Source organism: Akebia trifoliata, chromosome 4 (assembly GCF_017979445.1).
Source record: "Akebia trifoliata isolate Shusen 1 chromosome 4, ASM1797944v1, whole genome shotgun sequence".
Taxonomy (NCBI): Eukaryota; Viridiplantae; Streptophyta; class Magnoliopsida; order Ranunculales; family Lardizabalaceae; genus Akebia; species Akebia trifoliata.
The window spans coordinates 45246191-45263314 of record NC_141378.1 but is presented as its reverse complement, the minus strand read 5'-3'; the positions used below and the strand labels follow the sequence as shown (position 1 = coordinate 45263314).

The following is a 17124-nucleotide window of genomic DNA, read 5'->3' as shown; positions in this document are numbered from 1 at the left end:
AATCAGCCCAATCTGAAACTTCTAACCCCATTAAAAGTGGTTTAGAATGTGGACCGTCGATTTTTTACCAATTTTTATCGCTAATTTGTAAATCACTTTTGATGGATTTAGAAGTTTCTAATTGAGCTGATTTTTTTGTGAGGATGATCTTTTCATCATAGTGACCATCCTTGCAAAAAATCAGCTGAATCCAAAACCTGTAACCCATATTTTGAAAAACGAAAGTTTTTTCATATGTTTTCTCATATGGCCCTTGAACCGCCCCCATATATATATATATATATGTTTTGTACATGTAGTGGGGCATCCACTAATTATAGAACACCTAAGTTTATAAATGGATGCCGCTCAAAGAAAATGTATGTAATTTTCACTCTTCTAACCCAAGACTATGTTAAATTATCTTGAATTGATTCTAATGGTATTTTCTACAAGAACTATTGTGAGCCAAGAGTTTCAGCCTTAGTGTCACCAAAGCCAAGGGAAAGAGAAATACTTGGCTCAATCTTTATATGTGTATGTTAATGTTTAAAACCTCATGAGGATATTAATATTCTTTACAATATGAATTTTTCAAAGAAAAATATTGTAATAATTGTGCAAGACACTGAGTTGACACAGAGGTATATAGGATACTATATATGTTCTTTACTTGAGATATGAGTGAAAAACATCTATGGTTCTAGGCACACCCCCTTTAGGTTTAGTGTCTAATACAGTGTCTTGCACAATCACTCTACTTAGTATGACTTATTCTTTTAAAAAAAATGTCTTTATTTTTTATCTTTAAGTACAGAAAAATGTATAAAGTTGATGATATTTTTGTAAATCTCAATGATATTTTTAATCCTGGAACAATACGTTTTTTTTTTTTTTTTTTCAAGAATAGGATATTTAAAATTAATTTTAATTTTAATTTTTTTACCGTCTACCAAGTATGAAATGCCCTTAACTTTTTTTATTCTCGTGATTGGGTTGGGCTAATCTAATTAACTGATGTGTGACAGTGTGAAACAATCCTATGCCCTTGGTTTGGATACGTTGACAGGGTAGACAAACACGACCTCAACTTGGAACTCTCGCACTCTCACTACCTCCTCTCCTCTAAACCAGCCGTCACCAACTCTCTCTCGCTCTCTCTCGCTTTCTAAAGAGAAGAGAAGAAGACGACCCCTCATCATCATCAGGTCAGTGTAATGCTTTTCGTTTTCTGTACAATATCTGCCGCTTAGATGTTTGTGAAAATGATTGAAAGGGAATTTTATTATATAATGATCCTCAATTTAACAGGTATGCTTGTGTGTGTGATTCGTGCATGTACTTGTGTCTGTTTACGTTTTGTTACAAAACTATTTGGTCACGGCTATGATCCATACAGAAAATTAAATTAAAATTCCTGAAAGCTCAAGGACTTCATTATCGGAAATTTCATCTTTGTTTGGACTGTAAATTCATAGTAAACTCGTTAATGAGTGGTTTCTATGAGCAAATTTTTAATTTTGGCTGATGTAGTGTAGGTGAGAGAGAGTGATGGCAACCCTGTCTTTGTTTTTCACATAAATAGTGAAAGGATCCCTTCTTCTCTCTTGGACGTAGGCAATTTTTCCCAACCACGTTAGTTTGGACTATAGTGTTAGACAAGATTCTATATAACCATCAATCATTTGATTTGCCTTCCTTCACCTCAACGTGTGCATCTTGTGTTAAACCTATTGAGGATTCAATGCTCCATTTATTTGTTCACTATTCATTTGCTTGTACAGTATCAGTATGGGTAGAATTCGCCCGCCCAATTGGTCTCTTAGCTATACATGGATGTGATCTACTGATTTCCCACTCAATTTACGTAGATAACAAAAATTAGCTAAAGAAATACTCCTTATTAGGAGCTTATATGATGTTAAGATTTTTTTCGATGTATGCTGACCAAATAAAGAAAGAGATCTTGAATGGAACGTTTGGTCCCCAGATGACAATGCCTGAAAAGAGCTTTGGTTCTTGGTCTCAATGTTTATAAAATGATCTAACAGAGAACACATTGTATTAACTAGCTTCACAGACATGAATGTCCTCCCCAAGAGTTTCGATTTTGAGTTTGAGACATGATATTAATTAAATTTGACATCTGAAATTCCCATTCCTTAAAGCTTCTTTTGAAACCAAAATCCCATGCAACTTGATTCTTAGCTTGAACCAGTAAATCTTTGACTGTGTTTCTCTTTTTTTTCTGGGATGGATTAAATAGGTTTGGAAATTGATTTTTGAGGTGTAGAACTCTGCACCAACATTTTCCCCAAAATCTTACTCTAGATCCAATCCCTTTTTAAAAGAATTCATTTTTCTAAACTCCGAAAGAATGCTACAAATTCCTCTCCAAGGGCTACACTCATAAGCAGTGTTTTTTGACCTTCTTTCTTAGTCCGAAAGACCAACGTCATATTTTTTCCTTAGTGATATCCTTCTATAGACTTTATCTCTTCTCCCCAAACCTCCATAACCAAAAAGAGTCTTATCCATCGTCCTAAGCATAGTTGCCAAGTCGGGGTTTGGGAATAAGTCGGTAAGGGAAAAAGTCGAAAAAACTTGGGTAAAAATCGAGAGAAAATCGAAATAGTGTTAGGAAAATGTATATTTTTCTATTAAGTGGTGTTATCATTTATATCATCAAATCTTATTTTAAACTATAAGAATAAATGGCCTGTGAAAAAACCATTTTAAAAAGTGAAGATTAAATCACATTTTTTTGTTTAAATCGTGACTTTTTAAAAAAGTCGTGATGTAATCACCAATCTTTAAAATTGCTATTTAAACACGACTTTTTGAAAAAGTCGGTGACTTTGGTGACTATGGTCCTAAGCCTTCAAATTCCAAGACCACCATTTCTTTTAGGAAGACAAACGTGACTCCACTTGACAATGCAATTTCCTATAACCTTCCTGGTCATTCTACAAGAAATTCCTAATCATCTTCTCTAAGCGAACTACAACACTCCTATGCATAGGGAACATGCTTAAGAAATGGATTGGGATGCTTGATTGAGTGCTCTTGATTTTTTTTTGATAAGTATGACTTTTATTAATGGAAGGAAAAGAAGTCCTCAAAAGGAACATAGAAATAAGAGGAAGCAAAGCCAAAAAAAGCAAAAACAAAAGAGAAACACAAGAAGCAAAGTAACTACTCCCTAGTCAAAGATTCCCATCCAAAAACAAAATCTTCAAAGAAAACCCCACGAAACTCCTTGAATTTTTTGTACCAAAAGTCACTTTCCCTCCTTTTGAGAGGTACTTTGACTTCCAAGACCCTATTCTTTTCCTATATGCTTAATGATTGGGTCCCAAATGGATTTGCTTCTATAAACAACGTTTAACAGATGGCCTAAGAAAGAGGATGAAAGAGATTTAACTTTGCATCCAAGCAAATCTGCAACGTGAGAAATGCTTGTGTATAGACCTGTTATAAACCGGATAAGGAAACAATTAATTCGAATTAATTAGAGACAAACTAATTGATAAATCAAATCAGGAAATAAGAAATTGACTTGGATATATATCCAGTAGAACAATAACAAGCTGCAAGTATATTGATCTTCATTGTAGAGAATGTTCAAAATAGAAACAGAGAGGTAATAATATCTCGTGGCACGTGCTGTGCATGTTGACCTAAAGGAAATAATCGTCCTACTCAAGTGCTTTAGGGTTGTTAGACTTTCCTCCTAGGATTCAACGGGTAGATCTTCGATTATAAGCACAATAACGAAGATGCCAGAACTCTCAGATATACTCCAATGACAGACTAAATAAAATAACAAAAGAAATAAGAAGTAGAGAGTCAATTTTTGTTGCGTTAAAAAACCCTATACAAACCTAGCTTAAATAAAGATTAGAAGAGATTTGTTCTCTCTTAACCACTTACCCACTAACTCTGAAAGACTACCTCAATAAATAGCAAAACAATGACACGTTTGAGGTCTGTTAAACCCACGAAAGATATGAGGAAAAAGAATAAGTCAAAGAAAAGAGAAAATGAGTTAGATAAAATATTTAAAAGAAAGTTTTAGCAAAAAGATATAGGAAAAGTCCACAGTCTTGGGCTTGAAGAGCCCAATTGGGCCCATGGCCAACCCGACCTGACTTGGCTTGGCGTGGCGTGCGCACACGCGCACATGGCATTATGGAGAGACTCTTGATTGCTTTTAACAAAAGTATTACTCAACATTACTTATGAGGAGATACACACTCGTTATTTTCCAATGTGGGACTAAAATAAGAGTGGTTTTAAAGAAAAGCAAAAAGCAACTTGCAATAAAGGGGATAAAGGAAAAAGAGGTATTGGGATCAACACTTCCAAGTACCATCAATAGCAATTTCATTCAAACTAACCTTTTGAAAAGTGATTTGACTTTTACTTTTTCAAAAAAGGTTAACAATCCCTCACATGAATGAAATATGACATGCCACTGGAGTACAATAAAAAAGGTGTGAAAGGCAAAGGATTTGAACCTTTACTTGTGTAAATTCATCGGATTTACTAGTCGTCCAGTGAACTATAGTCTTGAACTGTCCAACTTTTAATGTAAACTTAGACAATGAAGTACACACACAACTCTTCCTAAGCATCATAGAGTTCTTCGGTTGTGCTCATTACGGCCATGAGCAATCCTAGGTTTTTTCATGTGCGGTTTAGATAATTAGCCAGTAATTCTTATAGGAAGCAGCCCCACTTCCAAGCACATATGGGTGTTTCTATTGGAAGTGCCATGTATCAAACACCCCACTGGACATCCAGCTATAGAAAGCATTAAGAGTTAAAAACTCACCTTCTCATAGATACATGTGTACTACTGAGTCATAGGGATGGAAATTGTAGTACCACTTCGATCCATTCAATTTTTTTTCCCATTGGACCTATTTCTTGGGATCTCCAATCATATAGGTTGGGTATCTGTCATTGGTGAATATTTTATTTTTCAATTGTCTTTAAACCCATCCCCCTCGACATTTTATGGACTAATTCTCTAGATAGTCCTTTTGTTAATGGATCTGCTAAATTCTCTTTTGATTTTACAAAATCAATTGTAATGATCCCATTTATTAATAACTGTTGCACAATGTGATGGTTACGACAAATGTGTCGATACTTTCCATTATAAGAATGATTTTGAGCTTTTAATATAGCCGCTTGGCTATTTAATGGATAGAAACTGCTGTCACAAGCTTTGGCCACAATGGTATATCTATTTAAAAATGCCTTAGCCAATCTGCTTCCTTTCCGGCTTTGTTTAAAGCCATAAATTCTAATTCCATTGTGGATCGGGCTATGCCAGTTTGTTTGGTCGATTTTCAAGACACTGCTTTTCTTCCGAGAGTAAACACATATTCACTAGTAGAATTGGACTCATTAGAGTCCGAAATCTAGTTTGCATTACTATACCCTTCTAGTACAGTAGGGTATTTACCATAGCCAATCCCAAAATCTAAGGTATATTTCAAATACCTTAGAATTCTAATTAGAGCTATCCAATGCTCTTTACCAGGATTACTAGTATATCTACTCAACTTTCCCACTGCATAAGTAATGTCTGGTCTAGTGCAATTCTTGATGTACATGAGATTACCTATTACTCTAGAGTAATTTAATTGAGATATACTTACAACACTATTTTTCTTTAAGTTACTGCTAGGATCAAAAGGAGTCCTGATTGGATCACATTTGAATTGATCAAATTTTTCCTACACTTTCTCTATGTAATGAGATTGTGACAAGATTATCTTCTCTGAATCTTTAATAATCTTAATACCTAAGATAACATTTGCAGTTCCTAGCTCTTTCATTTTTAAGTTCTTCTTTAAGAATTTTTTAGTGCGATTTATTGCATCTAAATTTGTTCCAAAAATTAGCATGTCATCTACATACAAACAAATAATAACTCCCTATTCATTATTAAATTTGCTATATATACATTTATCCGCTTCATTAATTTTATAATCATTAGAGATTAATACATTATCAAATTTTTCATGCCATTGTTTAGGAGCTTGCTTAAGGCTATAAAGTAACCTCTTAAGCCTACACACTTTAGATTCTAAACCTTGAACCACAAATAGTTCAGGTTGATCCATATAGATTTCTTTTTCCAGTTCTCCATTTAGGAAGGCTTTCTTTACATCCATTTGATGTTTTTCGAGGTTATAAATCGCGGTTATGGCTATTAACAATCTTATTGAAGTGATTCTAGTTACCGGTGAATAGGTATCAAAAACGTCAATACTCTCTTTTTGACGGTAACCTTTAGCTACAAGTCTAGCTTTAAACTTATGTATCGTGCCATCAGATTTTAATTTCCTTTTAAAAATTCATTTACATCCTATAGTTTTTCAATCAAGAGGTAAATCTACTAGTTCCCAAGTTCCATTACTTAAAATTTATGTAATTTCACTATTAATAGATTCCCTCTAGAAAGACACATTAGAGGAGGTCATTGCCTCACTAAAAGATTGAGGATCTTCTTCTATTAAGTAAGAAAAAAAATCTGGACCAAAACTAGAAGCTATTTATCCTCCTCAGTTAAAACCCTAAGGTTATCTTTCACTATAGTCTTATCATTTAGAGGAAAGATGTTTTCAAAAAATTCTACATCTCTTGACTCAAGTATGTTGTTCTTCTCAATCAAATTATTATCAAACTTAATTACTAAGAATCTGTAAGTACTACTGTTCTGAGCATAACCTATGAAAGCACAGTCTACAGTTTTAGGGCCTTGTTTAGTCCTTTTAGGGGCAAATATGAATACCTTAGCTAAGCACCACCACACTCTCAGATACTTAAAAGAGGGAGTTCTCTTTTTTCACAACTCATAAGGAGTTTTATATGAATCTTTAAAAGGAATCCTGTTTAAAATATAACATGCCGAAAGCAATGCTTCCCCCCACATGCTCATGGGTAACCCTGAACTAATTGAAAGGGCATTGACCATGTTTTTTAAGACCTATTTTTTCCTTTCTGTTATGTCATTAGATTGAGTTGAATAAGGAGTTATAACTTGAATTATTCCACAATCTTGACAAAAAATTTCAAAAGGTCCACAATCATATTCTCCACATCTATCCGACCTTAAGATTTTGTCTTCTTATTTAATTGATTTTCTACTTCTAGTTTAAAAATTATAAATTTCTTTAAGGCCTCATCTTTGCGTTTTAAAATATATACTAAGCAAAATCTAGAGAAATCATTGATAAAGGTTATAAAATATTTGTTTCTTCCTCTAGTTTCAAATCCTTTTAAATCACCTAAATCACTATGGATTAAACCTAGGATCTGTGAAATTCTTTCTACCTTTTTAAAAGGTTTCTTGGCATATTTCGATTCTACACATATTTCACATTTATGGTATTTTAATTTTTTTTTCTGAGCAGTGTTTTTTGGAAAGAGAAGTGTATGAGAATGATGGGAGACTTTGTGAGGTGATCAAACGCTGTGTTTCAGTGGTGTCTTCAATGAGTACATTGAGAGCTTTTCAGAGACATATGCTGCCTCTAGAGTCTCCTAGAAGTCTCAAAAAACAAAAGTAATTTATTTTCTGAGGGACTAACTTCTCCATCTCTTTTGCTCGTAAATTGTCCCCATAGGATACTCCAAATACTAACCTTCTATTCATATATGAAATCAAGTTTAAGTCATGTGATGGCTTTTCCTTTCCTTTTCTTTTTATCCCCGCTTCTTCTATGCTTGTGGGATTATGTCTTAAGCAATTGAGGATCTAGTGCACCGAATTACAATTTATTGATAATTTATCGTGAATGTAATCAACTCTCCAACTACTTTCAAGGACTGTAATTGTATTAACTATTGTTAACCAATGACCCAATATAGGACCTCAAAAGTAGGACAATGGCAGGAAAAGCAGTAAAAACTGCAGTGAAAGCAATCGGGGAGTACCAGTACCCATGGAAAGAAAAGTTAGCGAAATACAAAGGTGAGCTCTCCAAGGGTGTTTGGGGCTACTGGGAATTAGGTGCATGGAAGCCTCTTGGTATTAGCGGCCGCCAACGGGCCCGACTTCGCAAGGAAGTCCTCCTTGCCGGACAAGATTGGCCTTATGATCCAGCAAGAAAAGAGATGAGGACCAAGAGGAAAGGACATAAATGTGACAGAATTGCCGCAGAAAAGCGAGCGAATACTGCAGAATTGATGAAGAAAATGCCAGAAATGTTACTGGATTACAAGAAGCGTAAGTGGGAGAAGAAGATGAAGGAGGAAGATGCAAAAGACTAGGTTGGCTTTGGCTCTGCAGAAACTTTTTCAGTATGTTTTTCTTCTTTCGTGACTTTTCACCTCTCATGCAAGATTTGTTATTACAGTTTGATTTTTTCAGTATGGATTGATTAGAAGAAGTTGTGTGACTATTTTTCTGCTTGAGGAGTGCAAATTTACGGTTCTCGAACTTGTCACGTCAAGTAATAAATCAAGTATGTCATGTGGGGTATTCAGATTATCACGACTGATAATGATGAGAATCAATTAAAAAATTATTCAACAATGAGTTTTCAAACAATGTTTTAAAGAAATATCGAAATGATAGTCAACCGGAAAATTTTCTCAAATAGACAAACCCGGGTTCAATTTGGTCGGAGTGGTTTGTATTTATTAAATAATTTTTAAAAAAAAAAAAAAAAACTTTTTCATAAGTCAATGGAAAAACACAAAAGGATTAAAGATTTTGTTCAAATCGTTCTATTTTCTTCAAATCTATAAAGGTTCTCAACTTCTTAATTTTCTTGAAAAAATCAGAATAAAAATAATTTTTAGTGATAATAATTTTTTAATTTTGAATAATGATTCATTAGAATAGACAATTGGTACGATTGAACATTTGATTTTTAAACTATAGATAGTGCTTTATAAATTAATGGTTCAAACGAAACCAAACCAATATTTTCTATAAAAAAAATCAATCGGATGCAATTTCAAATAATCTTTATTGAAATACCCTTTGAAAATAAAACTAATTATTCAAGTTTCACTAACACTAGGTAAGGAACGTATGCTTGCACATGCTGCCATGGTATATTTTGTTATTATTAAAGAGACTATTTAAAAATAAAATTTTAAAAACTATTATTTCATTTTTATTATTTATTTTAAAGAGAGATTATATTACCACACCAACTTTTGCTAACACAACCTCAATTCATATGTAACTCACCAAAGAATTGCACACATCTTGGCATTCGTAAAGTTGGTATGGCAATAACAACTCTCTATTTTAAATGGATTTACCCATCAAATGTGTGGCGAGATGGTAAGACACTAGTAGGGGCAGGTCTCTATTCATGTGTTCGATCTTCCAAAACCTCTTGACTTACCTGGCAAAGGGATGTGTGGGTCAGACCAATGCCTAGTAGACTAGTTTGTCGAATAAGGCACAAGCCTAGATATGGTACCAGGGCCCACTGTCTACAAGGAATACCACTGTATCAAAAAAATGGGACCGACAAATTCTACTTCACCACTCTCATTATAATGGTAAAGGGTGATTTTGTTTTGAAGATAAAATGGATATTTTTGTAATTTCGAAAATTAACAAACGTGATCCAAAGACATGCTATTACAATTTTCTAGGTTTTGACCAAGATGATCATGATTATGTTAAGTTTAAATGTTAAGGTGGGTCATTTTTGGAAGCTAATTTTTGGTGTGTATCCCATTTCTACTTTGTCTTCTCTTATTATAATAGTAAAGATGTAATTAAAGCAGGGTTAGAGTGGCATAGTTGAATTAGCATTCGTTGCATTTTACAAATAAAATATTTTTATTTTGTCTTATCTATATATATATATATATGGTTATATGTATCTCGATGCAAATGATCTACAATTCTGTGATGGGGGGCGTAGTCAGTGGGATCGTTAGAAAATTATTATTCATATATATATATAGGATCCCGTTCAACACCCTACGCTTTACCCTATGTGTTTTGTCCTACATGGGTTAGAAGTTTTAGAATAGGCTGATTTTTGGTGAGGATGATCTCTACGGTGTAGAGATCATCCTCACCAAAAATCAGCCTATTCTAAAACTTCTAACCCATGAAGGACAAAACACATTTGATAAAGTGTAGGGTGTTGAACATTTCCCATATATATATATAGGGTCCCGTTCAACACCCTACGTGTTTTGTCCTACAAGGGTTAGAAGTTTTGAAATAAGCTCATTCCAAAACTTCTAACCCCATAAAAAATGATTTACAAAAAATGGACGGTCCATGATTTTTCAACTTGTAAACATGGGGCTAAAAATTTCGGAATGGACTGATTTTTGGTGAGGAGGATCTTTTAACCGTAGAGATCATCCTCACCAAAATTCAGCCAATTCCAAAACTTCTAACCCATGTAGGACAAAGCACGTTTGGTAAAGCGTAGGGTAAAGTGTAGGGTGTTGAACATTTCCCATATATATATATATATATATATATATATATATATAGGGAAATGTTCAGCAACAAACATTTTGGCAAAATATTTTTTAAAATATGGGTTAGAAGTTTTGGAATGAGCTGATTTTTTGTGAGGATGATCTCTACGGTGAGGAGATCATCATCACCAAAAATCAGCCCATTCCAAAACTTTTAACCCATCAAAAATGGTTTACAAAAAATGGACGGTCCACGATTTTTCAACTTGTAAACATGGGGCTAGAAGTTTTGGAATGGGCTGTTGGTGAGGATGATCTCTACGGTAAGGAGATCATCCTCACGAAAAATCAGTCCATTTCAAAACTTCTAGCCCCACTTTACAAGTTGAAAAATCGTGGACCGTCCATTTTTTGTAAATCATTTTTGATGGGGTTAGAAGTTTGGGAATGAGCTGATTTTTGGTGATGATGATCTCCTCAAAGTAGAGATCATCCTCACAAAAAATCAGCCAATTCCAAAATCTCTAACCCATATTTTGAAAATGTTTTGCCAAAATGTTTGTTGTTGAATATTTCCCCATATATATATAAGGTAGTGTTCTTTTGACAAAATCCTAGACAACATTCTAGACAAGTTTTGTCTTACATGACTAAAAATTTGAGAATGAATTGATTTTTGGTGAGGATGATCTCTATAGTCAATAGATCATCCTCACATAAAATCAGCAAATTCTGAAACTTCTAACCCCATGAAAAGTGGTTACAAATTAACGGTAAAAATTGACGGTTCATGATTCTTCATCTTATAATATAAGGTTAGAAATTTTAAAATTGGCAGAAATTTTAAAATTGGCAGAAATTTTTAGCCCATTCAGAAATTTTTAGCCCATATAAGACATAATGCTTTGTCTAAAACGTTGTCTAGGATTTTGTCAAATGAATGCCACCCATATATATATATATATATATATGTTATACACATTTTTGGGTGGAATTGACAGAGGTGAGTTGGTGCATTGAGCATAAATGGTGGGTGCAAATAGAACATATTGATCATATTTCTTTTTGAGTTTCTCTTTCCAACGAACATATCTATTTTTTATTCAATTCATATCATTATGATGTGAGAATAAAACTAGAATAAAATATGGTGTGAAAATCATTATCATGCTTGAACATGATTTTTTGCAGATCTCATTTTGCATGAGTAGAGTTTCAGCTCCCATGCATGCATGAGAGGTTTGCTATAAAATACCCCTTTTTATTACTATCACACCATGGGTAGATACAATTTAAATAATACCAGCTACATCTAATGAAATGTTGGAGGAAACTAAAAATTTATTGGCTTGGTTGGTCAATGTAAACAGGTCTCCCATCTCTCATTTCCTTCTACATGAGTTATCAACATTCATATTGGTGTATTTTTTTCATTTTTGATTATGATTTTCATCTATATTATAATGCACTAATTTAGCAACACTTTCTGAATTCCACGTTTTCCAATCATGTTAATAAGATTTTTATTTTTATTTTTTAGTAAAAATATTTAGAATAAATGCAATGAACCTCTTTTTGTTATTCCATACGGAAAAAACAAATTAATTAAGTTTAATACCATAAAAATTCTTTCCCGATAAAAATTTTGATTTATAAAAAAAATTGAAATCAAATAAATAATTATAAATATTTAAATCCAATAAGAAGAAAGCATATCTCTTTATTTTATTTTAAATCCACTGGAAAGCACAGTCTACAGTTTTAGGGCCTTGTTTAGTCCTTTTAGGGGCAAATATGAATACCTTAGCTAAGCACCATCACACTCTCATATACTTAAAAGAGGGAGTTCTCTTTTTCACAACTCATAAGAGTTTTATCTGAATCTTTAAAAGGAATCCTGTTTAAAATATAACATGCCGAAAGCAATGCTTCCCCCCACATGCTCATGGGTAACCCTGAACTAATTAAAAGGGCATTGACCATTTTTTTTTAAGACCTATTTTTTCCTTTCTGCTATGTCATTAGATTGAGTTGAATAAGGAGCTATAACTTGAATTATTCCACAATCTTGACAAAAATTTTCAAAAGGTCCACAATTATATTCTCCACCTCTATCCGACCTTAATATTTTATCTTCTTATTTAATTGATTTTCTACTTCTAGTTTAAAAATTATAAATTTCTTTAAGGCCTCATCTTTGCGTTTTAAAATATATACTAAGCAAAATCTAGAGAAATCATTGATAAAGGTTATAAAATATTTGTTTCTTCCTTTAGTTTCAAATCCTTTTAAATCACCTAAATCACTATGGATTAAACTTAGGATCTGTGAAATTCTTTCTACCTTTTTAAAAGGTTTCTTGGCATATTTCGATTCTACACATATTTCACATTTATGGTATTTTAATTTTTTTTTCTGAGCAGTGTTTTTTGGAAAGAGAAGTGTATGAGAATGATGGGAGACTTTGTGAGGTGATCAAACGCTGTGTTTCAGTGGTGTCTTCAATGAGTACATTGAGAGCTTTTCAGAGACATATGCTGCCTCTAGAGTCTCCTAGAAGTCTCAAAAAACAAAAGTAATTTATTTTCTGAGGGACTAACTTCTCCATCTCTTTTGCTCGTAAATTGTCCCCATAGGATACTCCAAATACTACCCTTCCATTCATAAATGAAATCAAGTTTAAGTCATGTGATGGCTTTTCCTTTCCTTTTCTTTTTATCCCCGCTTCTTCTATGCTTGTGGGATTATGTCTTAAGCAATTGAGGATCTGGTGTACCGAATTACAATTTATTGATAATTTATCGTGAATGTAATCAACTCTCCAACTACTTTCAAGGACTTTAATCGTATTAACTAACTATTGTTAACCAATGACCCAATATAGGACCTCAAAAGTAGGACAATGGCAGGAAAAGCAGTAAAAACTGCAGTGAAAGCAATCGGGGAGTACCAGTACCCATGGAAAGAAAAGTTAGCGAAATACAAAGGTGAGCTCTCCAAGGGTGTTTGGGGCTACTAGGAATTAGGTGCATGGAAGCCTCTTGGTATTAGCGGCCGCCAATGGGCCCGACTTCGCAAGGAAGTCCTCCTTGCTAGACAAGATTGGCCTTATGATCCAGCAAGAAAAGAGATGAGGACCAAGAGGAAAGGGCATAAATGTGATAGAATTGCCGCAGAAAAGCGAGCGAATGCTGCAGAATTGATGAAGAAAATGCCGGAAATGTTACTGGATTACAAGAAGCGTAAGTGGGAGAAGAAGATGAAGGAGGAGGATGCAAAAGACTATGTTGGCTTTGGCTCCGCAGAAACTTTTTCAGTATGTTTTTCTTCTTTCGTGACTTTTCACATCTCAAGCAAGATTTGTTATTACAGTTTCATTTTTTCAGTATGGATTCATTAGAAGAAGATGTGTGACTATTTTTCTGCTTGTATGATTTAATTTGAAAGGCCAACTTTTTCATGAGAGCCATGTTCTTTTATGTATCTTTGAGGTAAAGTTGCTGAGAGAATACATGAAGCTCTGCCCTCATATCTAATTCAATGTTTTCTTCCAGAGCAAAAGTCAAAATTTGAGAAATATCAGTAGGAATTTGCGTGTCAGGGCGAAAGCGCATGTATTGAAGAAAGTCCATCACCAAACAATTATAACAGTAATTTGGAATCATTATTGCATTGGCTACCAAATTGGTTTAAACAATTAGAGTAATCGTTGGCAAATTATTTTAGCAATCAAAGCTTTTATATCATCCAAGCCGCCATGGGTACACCCTTGTGATTAGATAACAAATAGCCCCCCTATACCTAAGTTTGTTACTATTGTGTGTTCTTCCAGATGGGGTGAGGATGGAAAAGATTTCTTCTAGGGCCATAGTGTACAAATATCACAGCCAGACTCAAATGGGAGGGTTTCAAGTGGTATAAGTTCCTATTTGGTGCAAAAGCTGCCGCAATGGACTCTAGCAAACCAGGGTGTAAAAGTTCAGGGGAAATGTAGCATTTCAACTCTATGTTTTGTCCTTTTTTCCTAATAATAATAATAAAAGTTCAGATGTAAGTTGCATCTTGATCCTTGTACAATGAGGAACTATCATAATTTGGTGGTGTTGTGCACCATTAGATCATAGGCAAGTTTCGACTCAAATTTCACTCAACTTCACAAAATATCTTATTTTATGCATTAAAAGATGAAATAACAAGAGTGTTTTCAAAATATAAAAATAGTGAACAATGCTAAAATTCTCATGAAGCATGGGACATTTTATAGGAATCAAGGGGATCTTGAATCACATTGGCAAACTCAGCAAATGTCCTTCAATTTCATTCCCATTATGTAAGTTGAGTAGGACTTGAACGAGTTTTAAAATCATGGTTTGACTTGGCCATGTAAAAAAACAAGATCATGAAATTAAACCAACCATATAAAATTATGAAATTAAACCATCTAAGGGTTGAACCAAAGAGTTGAAGGCTGTTTTGAAAAGTTTTTGTCAGGGGTGTCAATGGGCTGGTGGTTGTTTGCAAAGAGAGGAGAGAGGAGATAATGAAATTCAGAAAGAGAATGAGAAGGTGATACTTAGCTAGGTCGGGCTATCCAACAAGTTTGCATCCCTAGTCCAAAGTACGCTCTAATAATAAACATTGCTAAAAATTCTTTGGGCTAAGTCACCATGCCCATTCCAGGTCCATTGAGGTAAATATGATTCAATTTTGCTGACATTTTCACACAATAAACATTTTGAGCTGATATAATACTTGATCGTAGATATTAGAAAATGAAATATTCTGACCCAATCCAAACCCAATTATCCAAATCGGTCCAGCCCATAAAAAACCCGTACCTCAACCGGTTTGGCTACAAGGTGGTTTGGCCTCCTTGGGAGCCAACCCCTTCACTCGTTATTATAAGCTGGTTTGGATTCCTTGGGAGCCAACCCCTTCACTCGTTACCTCAAAAGTTGGTTTGGCCTCTTTGAGACTCAACCCCTTCATTCGTTACCTCATAAGGTGGTACGGCCTTCTCAAGGAGCTGACCCCTTGGTCACTGCACTATTCAGAGGGAATTACACACTTTCCATCTCTTGGTAATTTGATAGTCAAATGGATTAAAAGGGTAATTTTCCTTGGTGCAACCATATAGAGCTAATCATGCCAAGTGTCCCCCACCCCTGATTGTGCCAAAGGGATGAGATCTTCAAGAAGAAAAAATTCCAATTGTAAAGAATTAATTCAATGATAATATCATCACTCTCTTTGTCTCTCAAAACCACCCATCTTCGCCACTTCTTTGCTCGTTAGCATTCTCCATCATAATATCATCATTCCCTATGAGATCTTTGACGTTAGCATTCCCCAATCTGTATAGACTCGGGTTGAAGAGCCTAAAATGTAGCCAAAGTTGTAGACAAAGTGTTTTATTTTATATGGGCTAAAAGTTTCGGAATGGGCTGATTTTTTGTGAGGATGATCTCTAATGGTTAGGAGATCATCCTCATAAAAAATTTAATTCAGACTGAAACTTTTTCTCTAATATATAGCTCACTGCTAAGTTCTCCTCTCTTCTTTTGGTTATGAGTCTCAAGGTGAAATCCACATGCAGTTTCTAAACAGGAGAAAGTGACGTAGACCTAAATAACAATTGGAGAGAACTGAATCTTCCTACAAAATAGCAATTGCAAAAATATGAAAAACGAAATTAAATGTAGAATAAGGTTCAATAGTTGTGGTTAAAAAATATGCTCCTGGATATGTGTTTCCCTCTTGTTGTGGTCAATCCCAGCTATCAAAATCCAAGTCAAGCATACCAAAGAATTTCCTAGCGATCAAGGTCCAAAAAGTTGATTGAGTCCTCTAAAAAAGCATCTCTAAGTCAACTCTACTTGAACAAGAAATTGATCGATTATTCAATCTTTATCCATCAAAAAAAGAAAAAAAGAAAGAAAGTGATCAACTATTGAGAGAACTGTTAAGCTTCTATAGAACCCCAAGAAGCTTTTATAAAAAATGCTCCAGCAATTCTCTAACTATACAAATCCCAAAACATGGAATTTTGAGACAAGCTTCCAAATCCTACCATGTAACCCTTGCCAAGATTTGACTGGGAGCCAAACTATAATAAAGTCACATTTGAGTTTTAAGAACCTTTTAGACAAAAGCTTTATGTCACGGATGTAGCCCCTAGTTGCATTGCGCTCACACAACCATGTACCTTAAGTTAGCCTTCTTCAAAGAGCCCTAGGAGTTCTCCCAAATCTATAAGGCATTCACTCAAGAGATTACCCACAAAAGAGACAAAAAAAGTCCCACAAAACTTGATTGGGCTTTAATCAACAATTAACTACCTGAAAAATATTAATCAAGGTTGCATCAAGGTAATCTAGTTCAGTATGATGAGTATGGAACACATCTACATGGTACTGTTGACCTTGAACGTGTACAGCTCTTGCACCACCAAAGTACTCGGAAAAACCTCTTGCATCCAAACTCGCTGACATAATGATCAACTTTAGTAGAGGTAATGTTGTACCTGGCATGACTCAGAAGATTAAAGCATTGGGCACTATTTTCTTTGCTAATCACTGCACAACATTACTCCCTTCTTGAACAAAAGACCCATGTTTGTCTCCAACTGTGGTTTATGTGGAACTTGCATATAATGACTAACAAGTCTAACAGAAAATGCAATATTTGATTTTGTAATAATTAAATAAATGAGAC

At 34.3% G+C, this 17124-nt stretch overlaps 1 protein-coding gene and 1 pseudogene across 2 annotated transcripts; both read left to right on the top strand.

The window, feature by feature from the left end:
* Nucleotides 1–690: 690 nt before the first annotated feature.
* Nucleotides 691–8440, top strand: LOC147405259 (uncharacterized). Of its 2 annotated transcripts, XM_086441500.1 has the most exons (3): nt 691–743; nt 1008–1187; nt 7870–8440. In XM_086441500.1, exon 3 carries the CDS (start codon nt 7888–7890, stop codon nt 8269–8271), a length of 384 nt encoding a protein of 127 aa, XP_086297626.1. In that variant the 5' UTR covers nt 691–743; nt 1008–1187; nt 7870–7887; the 3' UTR covers nt 8272–8440. The 2 variants fall into 2 exon arrangements, with proteins under 2 accessions (XP_086297626.1, XP_086297625.1); XM_086441499.1 differs by lacking the exon at nt 691–743 and having other exon boundaries at nt 929–1187.
* Nucleotides 8441–12183: 3743 nt separating this feature from the next.
* On the top strand, nt 12184–14021 carry LOC147405258 (uncharacterized; annotated as a pseudogene).
* Nucleotides 14022–17124: the final 3103 nt, after the last annotated feature.